This window comes from Macrotis lagotis, chromosome 3, assembly GCF_037893015.1.
Source record: "Macrotis lagotis isolate mMagLag1 chromosome 3, bilby.v1.9.chrom.fasta, whole genome shotgun sequence".
NCBI lineage: Eukaryota > Metazoa > Chordata > Mammalia > Peramelemorphia > Peramelidae > Macrotis > Macrotis lagotis.
The window spans coordinates 211,904,483-211,919,793 of NC_133660.1; the positions used below are offsets into that span (position 1 = coordinate 211,904,483).

The window sequence follows — 15,311 nt, forward strand, 5'->3', positions numbered from 1 at the left end:
CTGGATAAAAGCCACAGGATATGTGTTTTTGAGGATATGGAAACCCATTTGAAAGCAAAAAAGTTATGGATAATTAACATTTTTTTAAATATTAAGCATATATTTTTGAGTACTTTAGTTCAAAAAGTTAAGGTTAAGATCATCTATTCCAAATCTTTTATTTTACAGATAAGGAAATCAAGGCCCAAAGATAATAAGGTTCTTGCCAAGATCACACAAAGTTAATGATATAATTGAATTTATTTCTAATTGAAAATTTATAATCTTTATTCCTGTCATGATATTATCTTTATTCCAGTCATAATAGATTGACAGTTTTGCTGGTCAAATTATCTAACATATCTGACAGAGATATAAAGTTCAGTATTTTTTTTAAAAAAAGAATATCCTTTTTCTTAATGGTCTTGTTTTTACTTTAATGAAGGCTTCATATTGCTAACTAATTTTGCTGACAGTTCCATTCAATGAAAGGGATAGCCTGGTCAAAGAGGCAAATGCAATGATGTCAATAAGCAAGAACAGTCAATCTCAAGTACTTTTATTTATTTATTTTTTTACTTTGAGAAGCTGAAAGATTTTTTTTTAAAGTACTATAAGTTTTGGGGCAACTAGGTGGCACAGTGGATAGAGCACTGGCCTTAGAGTCAGGAGTACCTGGGTTCAAATCCGACCTCAGACACTTAATAATTACCTAGCTGTGTGGCCTTGGGCAAGCCACTTAACCCCATTGCCTTAAAAAAAACTAAATAAATAAATAAATGAATGAATGAATGAATAAAGTATTATAAGTTTTAAGTTACAATTATGGTCAAAGATTTCCTTACCCAGATTGTTTAGGAGTATTTAGCACACAACTTTCATTCCTTTTATTTATTTTTATTTTCTTGGAGAAAAGACCTCTTTTCAAGTCAACTTAAACTTGAAACTTTTAAGATTTAAGGTCAATGACTATAGATTGTTATAAATGTCCTCAGAAATTCACAGATATTTACCCAGTGGACAGAAGTCATATTGTTTTATACATTTTTTTTTTAAATTTTAGAATTTTATAACTAAAGGGGATTTTAGGAACACATAGTCAGGGGTGGCTAGGTGGCGTAGTAGATAAAGCACAAGCCCTAGAGTCAGGAGTACCTGGGTTCAAATCCAACCTCAGACACTTAATAATTACCTAGCTGTGTGGCCTTGGGCAAGCTACTTAACCCAGCTTACCTTGCAAAAACCTAAAAAAAACCCCAAACACATAGTTAAGGATGAAGTTAGGATAAGCTGCAGAAGTATGAAAACTTGGGTAAAGTCTCTACAAAAGAAGTAGCCAAGTAGCATAATACATGGTGAATTTGTACAATTCAGAGAAATATATATGAAGTGATGTACGGAGAAGAAAACAAAGACAAAAGAGCAATACCTACAATGTCTAATAATATAACTGTAGACAACATTAAAAGATAACAGAATTCAGGTCAAAGATACTGGCCCATAATTCAGGGAAGCCTAGAAGGACTTAAATGAACTGATGCTGAGTGAGATGAGCAGTATCAAAACCAATTTTGTAGGCCTTGGCTTTGTCATCTGTCAATTAAAAAGACTGAACTCCAAGTGGTTGAGGGCTCTGACTACCACTAAATTTATCATCTTAAAGATTCATGGCTATGATCTAAGGAAAAAGAAAAAAATACACTCAGAGAGCATTGCTTCTTCAATGACATGCAGAGTATTCAAAAAAAAATTTTAACTGTTAAATATTAAGCTTTTGGTGGCTAGGTGGTGCAGTGAAATAGAGCATCAGCCTTGGAGTCAGGAGTACCTGGGTTCAAATCCGGCCTCAGACACTTAATAATTACCTAGCCATGTGGCCTTGGGCAAGCCACTTAACCCCATTGCCTTGAAAAATCTAAAAAAAAAAATTAAGCTTTTTCTACTGTTCTACACTTTTAAAAATATTGAATGATTTTGATATATGGATGGATGATTTAAAAAACCTATAAAAGTGGCAGTTTCCTCTACCAAATAAAATGATTTTTCATAATAAAAAGTACTCATATTAAAATTTTCAGTCAATTGTAAAATGGTACTGAATTTAACTGAGAGGATCTGGGTTCAATTGTCACCCCATAAATGGTGACTTCTGTGATCTCAGGCTAGTCACTGAACCTTTCTGGGCCTTGATTTCCTATTGTAAAAAAAAGTTAGACTCAATAATAATGTTAGTCCTTCATTTTTGAAGAAGACTATAACATCAGGGGGATGATGGCATGACAAGCATGACGTCAACTGGATTTGAATGAGAGGGGGCTGTGCTAAGTCACCAGCCTCACTTTCTTCTCCAGAGTGATTCAATGGTCAGATATGAATCAGGACAACTGGAGATGGCCCTGGATGTGAGACAGTCAGAGTTAAGTGACTTGCCCAGAGTCACACAGCTAGTTAAGTGTCAAGTCTATGAGGCCACATTTGAACTCCTGTCCTCCTAACTCCAAGGTCAGTGCTCTATCCCTTGCACCACTTAGCTGTCCCATAGTTCTAACTTCAACTCTAAATCTATGATCCTAATGAGAAGGTTCATTGCCTTCTATAAACCCAGTTGTTCCCTATTAAGCCTCTTTTTGAGGATGCCCTCAATTTAGCTATAGATGCCTTATAAAGATTTTGTCAAGAAGAAAGACTGGGGATATAGGACAATAGCAATAAATGTTGTTTAAATATTACTAAAAATCAAAATTAAACATTTTTAGAAAATAGAACTCAAAACTATTACTTTATAAGGTTTAATTTCATGAAGAACACAAAAACAAATTTAAAAAGGCATATATATAAAAATGATGGATCAAAGAAAAGGCAGAAAAGGAAAAGAATGACAGTAAAGAAGGGAACATGGTAAAAAAAAATCTTTCCTACAAAAAGGTGAAAAAAGAAGAAGTTGGAGAAGAGAAGTGATTTTTTGAATTAACTTAACTTGAGAAAAAAATAAAATTCAAAAAATTGAAAATTATGTTAACTATATAAAAGGAAGAAAGAAAAAATGAGTAAAACTTCCAAACTAAGGGAAGTGGTGATAAACCAGAGGAAAGGGGGTTGGGGGTTGAGATAGGGAGGAAAAGAGCCTGTTGGAACAAGTCTTCAAGTAGATTAAGCAAAAATAAACACAGGGTCAAAATTTTGTTTTAAAAGAGTAAAAAGGGGAAAAACTTGTAATTGAGAAAAAAATACTAGAAACACAAATAGAGTAAAATGTGAATTTAACTCATAACTTTAAATATAAATGGATTAAACAGTCCAATAAAATGGAAGAAAGCAACAAACTGAATTTAAAATTTGTTGCTGCTTATAAGAAACACATATTAAAAGCAGAAACACAGAATTAAAATTAATTAATTATTAAAATTGAAATTTACTACACATAAGTTAAATCCAAAACAGCAGGAATTGCAATCAAGAAAAAGCAAAAAACAGAAATTCATATTATAAATGAAGAAACACAAGGAAATTACACCATGCTGAAGAAAACAATAGATAACAAACTAATAACAAAACTTATGTACTCCAAATTCACAAAGAAAAAATTAACTGAATTGCAGAAAGATACAGATAGAAACACAATAATAACAAGAAACTTTAATATTCCTCTCTCAGGATTGGACAAGTCTAACAGAGAGATAAAAGAGAAATTATATAACTGAAGAAATTGCTGCATAAATCAGAGCTAAGACTTCAGTAGCACATGGAAACTTTTTTAAAAAATGACTATATTATCAGGGCAGAGAGATGCTGTTAATAAATACAAAAAGGCAGAAATAGTAATCATATTTTAGAGCATACTATGACAAACAGAAACAACAAAAAAACATAAATGGATGGTTCAAAGAACAAAAGAAAGATAACAATAATAAGACAAAATAACAAGATTTCTTGGATATAACAAGGAGAAAAGTTACATCCCTAACATATCACTATCAAAAATAGAAAAGAAGATTAATGAGCTAAATATTAATGGGCTAAAAATTTAGAAACTGAATAATCAATTCCAAAATAAACACAAATAAGAAACAAATTGGAAACCAAAATGATTACAGAAAGAATCAAACTAAAAGCTAGTTCTTAAAAGGAAACCAACAAAGTTGATATACCTTAAATCAAGTTGATTAAAAAGAGAATAGGAAATCAAATGAACAAATAATGAATGAAAAGGTGAAATAATCAAATAAAAGAAATAATTATCAGATTACCCATAATAATGAGAACAAAATGAAGAACTTAAACTAAAACGACTTTTAAAAGTAGAAAATTATCAAACTGAGAGAAAAAAATAGAGAATTTAAATAATTCACTCTTTAAAAAGGAAAGAGAAAAGTAAAGGAACTAATAAAGAAAAACACATTCTAATCCTGACTGATTTAAGGAGAATTCTATCAACTGTTTAAAAAACAAAACTAATACTTCACAAATTATTCCAAAATGTAGAAAAGAAAGCCTTCTATTGAGTTCCTTTTATGGGACAAATATTGTATTAATATATAAACCAGGGAATAAGTAAACAAAGAAATACAAATCAATATCATTAGTGATCAACAAAAGATAATGATAACATTTAAGAAAATATATTCCTTGTTATAAGTGTCTGAGGCAGGATTTGCACTCAGGACTTCTTGACTCTAGGTATGGTACTCTATCCACATCAATACAAATTTACTGAAAAGAAAAAAGAAAGAAAATAATGCTTGAACCTAGTCTTACAAGAAATAAGGGATTTCAAGAGTCTTCAAAGAGGGAGTTAACTCTTGCTAAGGGAGACGTCACATTGTTTTCATTATAAGCACCTTTTGGGGCCAGGCAAGGTGCTAAGTAAGGACTGGGAATACCAAGAAGAACAAAATCATTCCCTGACTTCAGAGAGTGGCAGAAAAGAGCGGTAGAGTGTAGGGCAGCAAGAAGTCTGGATGGCAGAGTATGACATGAAGAGGGGGCAGGTTGTAGAAGGAGTTCAATTTGATTGATCCTAATGGCACAGGCTCCATAATTTCAGTTACATATAAGACAGATTGACTCGGGAAAAATCATTTCCCAATAGGCTATTGCAACAGTCTAGGGCAGAGGTGTCAAATTCAGCAGTGCCAGGTGCAACCCAAACCAGATTAAAATAATGTTGCTGTTTGTCCTTTTAGCAAAATAAAAATACTACACACAATGCTAATTGACAGTTTTCTAAGTCAATGATGGGGGGGGGGGGAGTTAGGATATTTCCACTAAAGCTTGATACTAGTGAGAAATGATGAGCACTAGGACTAGGGTAATGGGTCTATGGTGGGGAAGAAGGGACATAGAGAGATCTGCTGTAGAAAGAGAAAAAGTTAGTCAGTGGACATGAATTGCCTGTTGTTTCCCAGCATTGCATGATGTGCCTGGCATACCAGTAAAGGTAAAAGTCCTAGGAAGTCAATCCTCTCCACTTCACCTTCCTGGATAATCTTGTCAGGTTATGGTCTCAGGACAGTTAAACCTAATAACTGCTCTACTCCTCCCATAGCACCATAGAGCAGGTAGGGGAGGGATGCAGTAGAAGCCCTGCCTCTCCCTTTCTGGTTTGGGTAAAGTAGAATGAGTTGCATGGGATGACCAAGGATGGACAGATGCAGATGTCTTACATTATTTTTCTTTCAAACTTGCCCCTTTACAAAACTTCCTTATTTGTTTGGAGGGCACCAATCTCCCTCCAGGCTTTCAGGTTTATAAGCTCAGTGTCACCTTTATCACTTTACTACTTTACCTATTCAATCAGTTCCAGAGACTATCAAGTCTATCTCTACATTTCTGGCATCTGTCTTCTCTCTACTCTCATGACCATACACACACACACACACACACAATTTCACTTGGGTTTCCCATCAGTTCCCATAGATTCAGTTATTATCTCTATGCTGATGATTCTCCAAACTATTTATCCAATCCTAACTTCTATGCTGAGGTCTGATCTTGCATCCAGTTGCCTACTGGATATCTCAAAACAGATATCCCAAAGATAATCCCAAAGTAAGTTTTTATTGATGTCTTCTATTTCTGACATCATCATAGCTAATCCCTGGATCTTTCCCCTTCCTCCTCCTACAGAATTAATTCTATACAACAAATATTTTTCCAAAGAGGAAACACATCAATACAAATGATCACTACATTGAAAAAGTTCCAAAGCATGTGCAATGGCTAACAACTGTGGACCTTCCACCAAAGAGTAGGTTTTAGCTATCTTCTCATATCTCTCCATTTGAGTCATGCTTGATCTTTAGAATTGTGATATTCACTGATTTTTTTGGTGAGTTATTCTTTCCATTTACATTTAAGTAATTATTATGTATATTGTGTTCTTGCCACTGCTTACTTCCCTTAGCCTCAGGTTCTGTAGATCTTGCCATGATTCTCACATACATAAAAGACATAATTTCTAATAGCACCATAATATTCCATTACATTTGTGCACCATGACTAATGGGCATCTATTCAGTTTCCAATTCTTTGCCATCAGAAAAAGTGCTGCTATTAATATTTTGGGTATATGGGGACTTTCTTCTTAATGATAGGCTCTTTGGGATTTAAGTTCAATATCTTAGCCCCTTTATTTGAGAAATTATAAACTATTTTCCAAAAAGGCTGTATCACCTCACAGCTCCAGAACAACGTATTTGTGTGCCTATTATCCTATAACCCCTCCAACATTAAGTTTGGCCATTTTTTTTGCAATCTTTTCATATTTTCAGATGTGAAGTAAAACTGCAGGCTTATTCTGATTTGCATTTCAATTAGTCAATTAATAAACATTACTTAAGCATCTACTCTGTGCCTAGGACTATTTATAGAGGAAAAAAAACCAAGAAATTCCCTGTCCTCAAGGAGTTTAAAATCTAAGGGGAAACATCAAGGAAAACTGCCCTGATGTCCTAGAAAATGGAGGGTAAAATGGTCACTGAGAATCTAAAGGGAGGGACAACATGAAAACATATATATGCAAAAGGAAGGTATAGAATTAAGAGAAATTGGAAAAGATTTCCTCTAGAAAGAGGGATTTTACCTAAGAATCAGAGGAAAGTCAGAGGGGCCAGTAGTCTGAGCAGAGAAAAGGGGAGTTTTCCAGGTATGAGAAACAGTCGATGGAGAATGTTTGGAGTCAAAAGATGAAGGGTGTTGTTAATGGAACAGGCAGGAGGCCAGTGTTACTGGATCAAACTGGGGACTAGAAGGGGAAGACTAGGTCATGAAGGACTTTGAGTGCCAAATTTGACATATTGGAAAGCTTTGCACAGACAAAATTAATTCACCAATGAAACAAAGGTAAGTGATCAAATGAGAAAAAAAACTTTGTATCAAATTTCTCTGATAAGAGTTTGGTCATCAAGATTATAATAACTATACACATATATACATACATGCACATAATCAGAGAGTTTGTGTGTATATTATTTCTTTTCCTATGCCAAGTGCAATCATTTTGTCTACACAAGCTTTCCGAACTGGGCAGATGCTCTTAGTTTTAACCTCCCCTATAATATCTCTCCCTTATTTTCCCCTCTCTAATATGACACTGCCACACTCTGATCCTCCTGCCTCAAATTTCTCCCTACTCCATTCCAACCTCAACTGTTAAAGTGCTGTTCATGTCAACCCCCCTCCCCATCACTAAATTCCAATGGTTCCCTGTCACCCCTAGGATTAAATTTAAAAAAAAACTGCATGTACTCTATGATTCAGTGAAATGGGCCTCCTCTGAGTTTTTTCCATGTGACACACCATTTCTCAACTCCAAGCACTCTCATTGGCTTTCCTTTGCACTTGGAAATGTTCTTCATCTGTGCCTTTTAGCTTCTCTGACTTCCTTCAAGACTCAACTAAAACCCCACATTCTGCAAAAGCCTTTACCAGACCTCCTTAATCCTAGGGCCTTCCCTTTGAGACTACCCCTCCTTCATCCTGTTTGTACACAGTTGTTTCCATGTTTTTGGCCCTTGTGGCCTGTGAGTTAATTGAGAACAGGGATTGTTTGTAACCCAGTGCTTAGCATAGTGCCTGTTACATAGTAGGTACTTAATAAAAGCTAGCTGAATGACAAGCATTTATAAATATTTAACAAATAAGTAACATACACATGTTGGAGAGATTTGCTTAAAAACATTTTAGTAAGGATGTACAATTAAAAAACTGGAGGACAACTTCTCTCTAGTTCAGACTATTCCAGAGAGAATCCTTTTTTCCAATATCTGTAAAATGTAAGCATCTAAGCCTTTGCTTTAAGACATCAAGAAGAAGCCCATTTCACCTTTGGAATAACTTTAATTTAATTAATAATCATTTACTATAAATCTCACTGCTACTGGGAGGGTCCTCAGAAATCATCTAGTCAAGCCTTCTCAATAAAGAAATAAAGTTACCTGCAAAGGGTCACAGGAATATGCATTATGCATGTCAGAGACTATATATATATATATATATATATATATATATATACATACATATTATATATATATAGGTTTTTGCAAGGCAAATGGGGTTAAGTGGCTTGCCCAAGGCCACACAGCTGGGTAAATTAATAAGTGTCTGAGGCTGGATTTGAACCCAAGTACTCCTGACTCCAGGGCCGGTGCTCTATCCACTGTGCCACCTAGGTGCCCCCCTAGAGACAATTATTTTTTCAAAAAATGATTTCCTTACATGGAGCCAAGACCTGCTCCCTCAGCAACTTGAACTCAAGGATCTAAGTGTGACCTCTAGGGTCAAGCAGATCAAATCTGATCCCTTGTCCACATGACAACTGTTCTGATCCCTGAAGATGCTCACCTGGTCTCTGGTGAAGTGTTCTCCCTCCGCCTAGGGACCCTTTCCCCCACTTCTTCCACCACCTTATCCTCAGATTCTTACGATGACAGTATTGGAAAGGACTTTGAGATCCACTCCTGAGGTAGCCAGGTGGTCAAGCGGGTGGGCCTGGAAGTCCACTTCCTGTAAGGAAGCCACTTAGCCTCCCCATGCCTCAGTTTCCCGAACTACAAAATGAGGATAACTGCAGCGCCCTCCCAGGGTTGTGGTGAGGATAAAATGGGATCCGTACAAAATTCTTTGCTAATGTTAAAAGCAAAAAATCTTAATAACTGACGTTTTTATAGCTTTCCCCACAACAGCAGCCCCTGAAGAGAAGCGATGCAAACACTGGGACATCTTCCCTTTACAGACGGGAGGCACGAGGCTCAGAAAGATTAAATGTTTTGGAAAATACGGACTAGGAAAGCATGCCTGGGTTAATCAATCAATCAATCAATCAACACCTCATGGGTCAATCAATCAACACGTCATGGGTTAATGGCTAAACACATCATGGGTTAATCAATCAATCAACACAACATGGGTTAATCAATTAATAAACACATCATGGGTTGATCAATGAGTGAATCAATCACCACGGCACGCGCTGAGTGCCAGCCCCGGGAGAGGCCTCGGCCACCGCGGGGCCGGCCGCAGACGAGGTAAACTGAGCCCCGAACGGTGCCTCCGGCTTTGACGGGGGGCGGCGGGCGCGCGGCGGCCCAGGGGTCCCGGGGCCCGGCTCCGCGGCCCACGCGGCAGGGACCCCCCACTCCGTTGCCCCGGCAACTCACCACTTCCCGGGCCCGGCTGTTAAAGTCCCCTTTGGGGCGGGGGCTCCTGCGGAACAGCTCATCGCGGGCGCCGTCCGCCCCTCCCCCGCCGCCGCCGACCGCCACCCCCAGGGCCTTGTTCCGGGTCTTCACCGTCTTCACGCTGGCCCGGAACAGCAGCGTGATGTCCACCGCCATGGTGCCCCGTCTCCGCCGCCACCGTGTCCGCCCGGCCCCGCCCACTACGGAAGCAGAAGGGCTCCGTCCCTCCGGCCCGACCCTCCCCCCCGGCAACCCGTGTCCGGCGCTCAAGTTCCGCGTCGCTCCCAGCCGCCGGAAGTAGCGCGGCGGCCCGAGCCCCGGCGAGGAGCGCGCGCGCGCTCCCTAGAAGCGCTCTCCCCGCCCGGCTCTTCGGGAGCGCGCGCGTGCGCGTCTCCGCGGGCCCCGCTGCCTCCGCTCTGGGAATGCCCGCTCTGCCCTCCCCGCCGGTCTCCGAAGGGAGACGCCCCCGGACCCCAACGAGCGGCAAACCGGGGCAAGAGGGGACTAAGGCGGGGCCCGAGGCTGCGCCCCCGGCCTTCCCGACTTGTGGGGGCGCCGGGCCGGGAGGAAACTGCAGCTGGAGCCAGGATAAGGACCCCCAATCCAGCCAAACCCCCCAGGCTAAGAACCCCTAATCTAGAGCAAAACTTCCCCTTTTTTAAACAGATGAGGAAACTGAAACGAGCCCAGACTAAGAACCCCTAATCTAGAGCAAAACTTCCCCCTTGTTTAAACAGATGAGGAAACTGAAACGAACCCAGGCTAAGAACCCCTAATCTAGAGCAAAACTCCCCCTTTTTAAACAGATGAGGAAACTGAAACGAGCCCAGGCTAAGAACCCCTAATCTAGCAGAAAACTTCCCCCTTGTTTAAACAGATGAGGAAACTGAAATGAGCCCAGGCTAAGAACCCCTAATCTAGAGCAAAACTTCCCCTTTTTTAAACAGATGAGGAAACTGAAACGAGCCCAGGCTAAGAACCCCCTAATCTAGAGCAAAACTTCCCCTTTTTTAAACAGATGAGGAAACTGAAACGAGCCCAGGCTAAGAACCCCTAATCTAGAGCAAAACTCCCCCTTTTTAAACAGATGAGGAAACTGAAACGAGCCCAGGCTAAGAACCCCTAATCTAGAGCAAAACTCCCCCTTTTTAAACAGATGAGGAAACTGAAACGAGCCCAGGCTAAGAACCCCTAATCTAGAGCAAAACTCCCCCTTTTTAAACAGATGAGGAAACTGAAATGAGCCCAGGCTAAGAACCCCTAATCTAGAGCAAAACTTCCCCTTTTTTAAACAGATGAGGAAACTGAAACGAGCCCAGGCTAAGAACCCCCTAATCTAGAGCAAAACTTCCCCTTTTTTAAACAGATGAGGAAACTGAAACGAGCCCAGGCTAAGAACCCCTAATCTGGCGGAAAACTTCCCCCTTGTTTAAACAGATGAGGAAACTGAAACGAACCCAGGCTAAGAACCCCTAATCTGGCGGAAAACTTCCCCCTTGTTTAAACAGATGAGGAACCTGAAACGAGCCCAGGCTAAGAACCCCTAATCTGGCGGAAAACTTCCCCCTTGTTTAAACAGATGAGGAAACTGAAACGAACCCAGGCTAAGAACCCCTAATCTGGCGGAAAACTTCCCCCTTGTTTAAACAGATGAGGAACCTGAAACGAGCCCAGGCTAAGAACCCCTAATCTGGCGGAAAACTTCCCCCTTGTTTAAACAGATGAGGAAACTGAAACGAGCCCAGGCTAAGAACCCCCTAATCTAGAGCAAAACTTCCCCTTTTTTAAACAGATGAGGAAACTGAAACGAGCCCAGGCTAAGAACCCCTAATCTGGCGGAAAACTTCCCCTTTGTTTAAACAGATGAGGAAACTGAAACGAACCCAGGCTGAGAACCCCTAGTCTGGCGGAAAACTTCCCCCTTGTTTAAACAGATGAGGAACCTGAAACGAGCCCAGGCTAAGAACCCCTAATCTGGCGGAAAACTTCCCCCTTGTTTAAACAGATGAGGAAACTGAAACGAGCTCAGGCTAAGAACCCCCTAATCTAGAGCAAAACTTCCCCCTTTTCTAAACAGATGAGGAAACTGAAACGAGCCCAGGCTAAGAACCCCTAATCTGGCGGAAAACTTCCCCTTTGTTTAAACAGATGAGGAAACTGAAACGAACCCAGGCTGAGAACCCCTAGTCTGGCGGAAAACTTCCCCCTTGTTTAAACAGATGAGGAACCTGAAACGAGCCCAGGCTAAGAACCCCTAATCTGGCGGAAAACCCCCCCTTGTTTAAACAGATGAGGAAACTGAAACGAGCCCAGGCTAAGAACCCCCTAATCTAGAGCAAAACTTCCCCTTTTTTAAACAGATGAGGAAACTGAAACGAGCCCAGGCTAAGAACCCCTAATCTAGCTAACCCCCCTTTCTTAACAGATGAGGAAACTGAAACGAGCCCAGGCTAAGAACCCCTAATCTAGAGCAAAACTTCCCCCTTTTTGAAACAGATTAGGAAACTGAAATGAGCCCAGGCTAAGAACCCCTAATCTAGCCAACCCCCCTTTCTTAACAGATGAGGAAACTGAAACGAGCTCAGGCTAAGAACCCTGAATCTAGAGCAAAACTCCCCCCTTTTTAAAACAGTTGAGGAAACTGAAACGAGTCCAGGCTAAGAACTCCTAATCTACAGCAAAACTCTACAAATGGGGACTTCAACCTCCCTCTCTCAGAATTAGATAACTATGTCTGAGACTCAGAAGGAATGCCAAGATCTTAACAGTCAACTTGTACAGGGGAGAAGATCTAAATCCACAGGAACCTGCCTGAAATCATGAACAGATCAAGCCACTGGGCAATGAGACTGGAAATGCAAAGACAAGAGCAAAAGTGGTTATCCTAACTCCAAAGCTTGAGCTTTCTTTTTCTAATAAGGTTACTGTTTGCTCCTAGTGAAGGTCTGAGAAACAATGACATGGTGGAATGTATAACAATAATCATAGCTCTAAGTATGAATGTATGACTGACTCTTCTTTACCCCATTTGAGGGTTTTCCTTGGCAAATTGATTTTCCATGTCCTTGTCCAGCTCATTTTCCAGATGAGGAAACAAGGCAAACAAAGTAGGGTGATTTGTCCAAGGTCACACAATTGGCAAGTGTGAAGCTAGAATTGAATTCAGGAAAAAAAAAAGTCTTCCTGATTCCAGGTCAGATACTTTTATCTACTGACCATCTGCCTCTCTGCTCCCAAAATGCTCTCATTCCAATCTCAGTTTTTCAGGCCACAATGAGTATCTCCTGGGTCTTCCAAATGTTCCATGCTAACTCCCTAGTAAAAGATGAAGACAAAAGAGAAAAGGAAGAAACTCCATTCTCCTAAAATGAACTAGCCAATGAAGTAATTTCAATACTAAATGCATATGTTCCAAGTGGTATAGCATCAATTCTTAGAGAAGTTAAATGAGTTACAGGAAGACATAGAGAGCAAAACTCTACTGGTGGGGGACCTCAACCTCCCTTTCTCAGAATTAGACAAGTCTAACCATAAAATAAGAAGGAAGTTAAGGAGATGAATACAATGTTACAAAACTTAGATATGATAGATCTCTGGAGAGATATGAATGGTGATAGAAAGGAATATACTTTTTTCCCCTGTGGTACATGACACCTACACAAAAATTGACCATGTATTATAGGACATAAAACCTCATAATCAAATTCAGAAAGGCAGAAATATTGAATGCATTCTTTTCAGATCATGATGCAATAAAAATCACATTGCAATAAAGTTCATGGAGAGATAGAGCTAAATCTAATTAGAAATATATAACCTAATTTTAAAGAATGGGTGGATCAAACAACAGATCAAAGAAAGAATGATTTCATTAGAGACAATGACAACAATTAGACAACATACCAAAACTTATGGAATACAGCCAAAGCAATTTTTAATAAAAGGGATCAATGAATTGAGCATGCAACAGAAAGAACAAATTAAAAATCCCCAATTAAATACCAAATTAGGAATTCTGAAAATTAAAGGTGAAAAAAATAAAATCAAAAACAAGAAAACTATTGAACTAATAAATGAAACCAAGAGTTTTATTAAAAAAATAGATTAAAATTTAAAATTAACCTTTGGTTAATTTGATTTAAAAAAAGACCATATTAGTATCAAAAATAAAAAAGGTGAATTCAATGAGGAATTTAAAAGTAATAATTCAGACCTATTTTGCTCAACTGTATGCCAATAAATTTGATAATCTAAGTAAAATGGATGAATATTTACAAAAATATTAATTGCCCATGTTAAAAGAAGAGGAAATCAAATACTTAAATAACCCTATCTGGGAAAAAGAAATTGAACAAGACATCAATTGACTCCTTAAGAAAAAAATCTCCAGGGCCAGATAGATTCACAAGTGAATTCTACTAAACATTCAAGGAACACTTAGTTCCAATTCTATATAAACCATTTGAAAAAATAGATGAAGGGAGGTGGTCTGCCAAATTCCTTCTATGACACTGATATAGTGCTCTAACCTAAATCAGGAAGAGTCAAAACAGAGAATGAAAATTATAGACCAATTTCCTTAATAAGGACACATAATATTTTAAATAAAATAGTAGCAAAACGATTACAGCAAATTATCACTAGGATAATACACTTTGATCAAGCAGGGTTTATACTAGGAATTCAGGGTTGGTTCAACATTAGGAAGACTATTAGCTAATTGACCTTATTAATAACAAACCCAACAAATCATATGATTCAATAGATGCTGAAAAAAAGCTTTTGACAAAATCCAGCACTCATTCCTATTAAAAACACTAGAGAAACTAAGAATAAATGGAATGTTTTTTTTGAAAAATATTAAGCATTATCTATCTAAAACCATCAACAAGCATATGTAAGGGGGAATAAGCTAGAAGCATTCACAATAAGACTGGGGTCAAATGAGGATGCTCATCATCATCACTATTATTTAATATTGTATTAGAAATGTTAGCAATAAGAGAAGAAAAAGAAATTAAAGGAATTAGAATCAGTAATGAAGAAACAAAACTTTTACTCTTTGTAGATGATATGATGGTATACCTGGAGAACCCTAGAAAATCATCTAAAAACTACTAGAAACAATTAGCAACTTTGGCAAAGTCTCAGGATATAAAATAAACTTACACAAATCCTCAGCATTTCTATATATTACAAGATACAGCAGGAAGAGATAGAGAAATCCCATTTAAAATAACTTTAGGGGGCAGCTAGGTGGCACAGTGGATAAAGCACTGGCCCTAGAGTCAGGAGTACCAGTGTTCAGATCCAGCCTCAGACACTTAATAATTACCTAGCTGTGTGGCCTTGGGCAAGCCACTTAACCCCATTTGCCTTGCAAAAACCTAAAAAAATAAAATAAAATAAAATAACTTTAGACAACGCAAAATACTTGGGAGTCCTACCTGCCAAGGCAGACTTAGAAACTTTTCATACAAATAAAATCAGATCTAAATAACTGGGCAAATATCAATTGCTCATGGGTAGGCTAAGCTAATATAATAAAAATGACAATTCTACCTAAATTAAATTACTTATTTAGTGCCATGCCAATCAAATTTCCAAAAAAAAATTATTTTAGTTAGCCAGAAAAAATAACTAAATTCTTACGGA

At 38.5% G+C, this 15,311-nt stretch overlaps 1 protein-coding gene across 1 annotated transcript in view; it reads right to left on the reverse strand.

Annotated features, from left to right (window-relative positions):
• The window catches only part of STX18 (syntaxin 18), a 139,824-nt gene extending 129,985 nt beyond the window's left edge, over window positions 1-9,839 (reverse strand). The window contains exon 1 of the mRNA XM_074229804.1: window positions 9,636-9,839. Within this exon, the coding sequence (XP_074085905.1) occupies window positions 9,636-9,812 (177 nt within the window). The 5' untranslated portion in view covers window positions 9,813-9,839. The remainder of the gene's footprint in view (window positions 1-9,635) is intronic.
• Window positions 9,840-15,311: the final 5,472 nt, after the last annotated feature.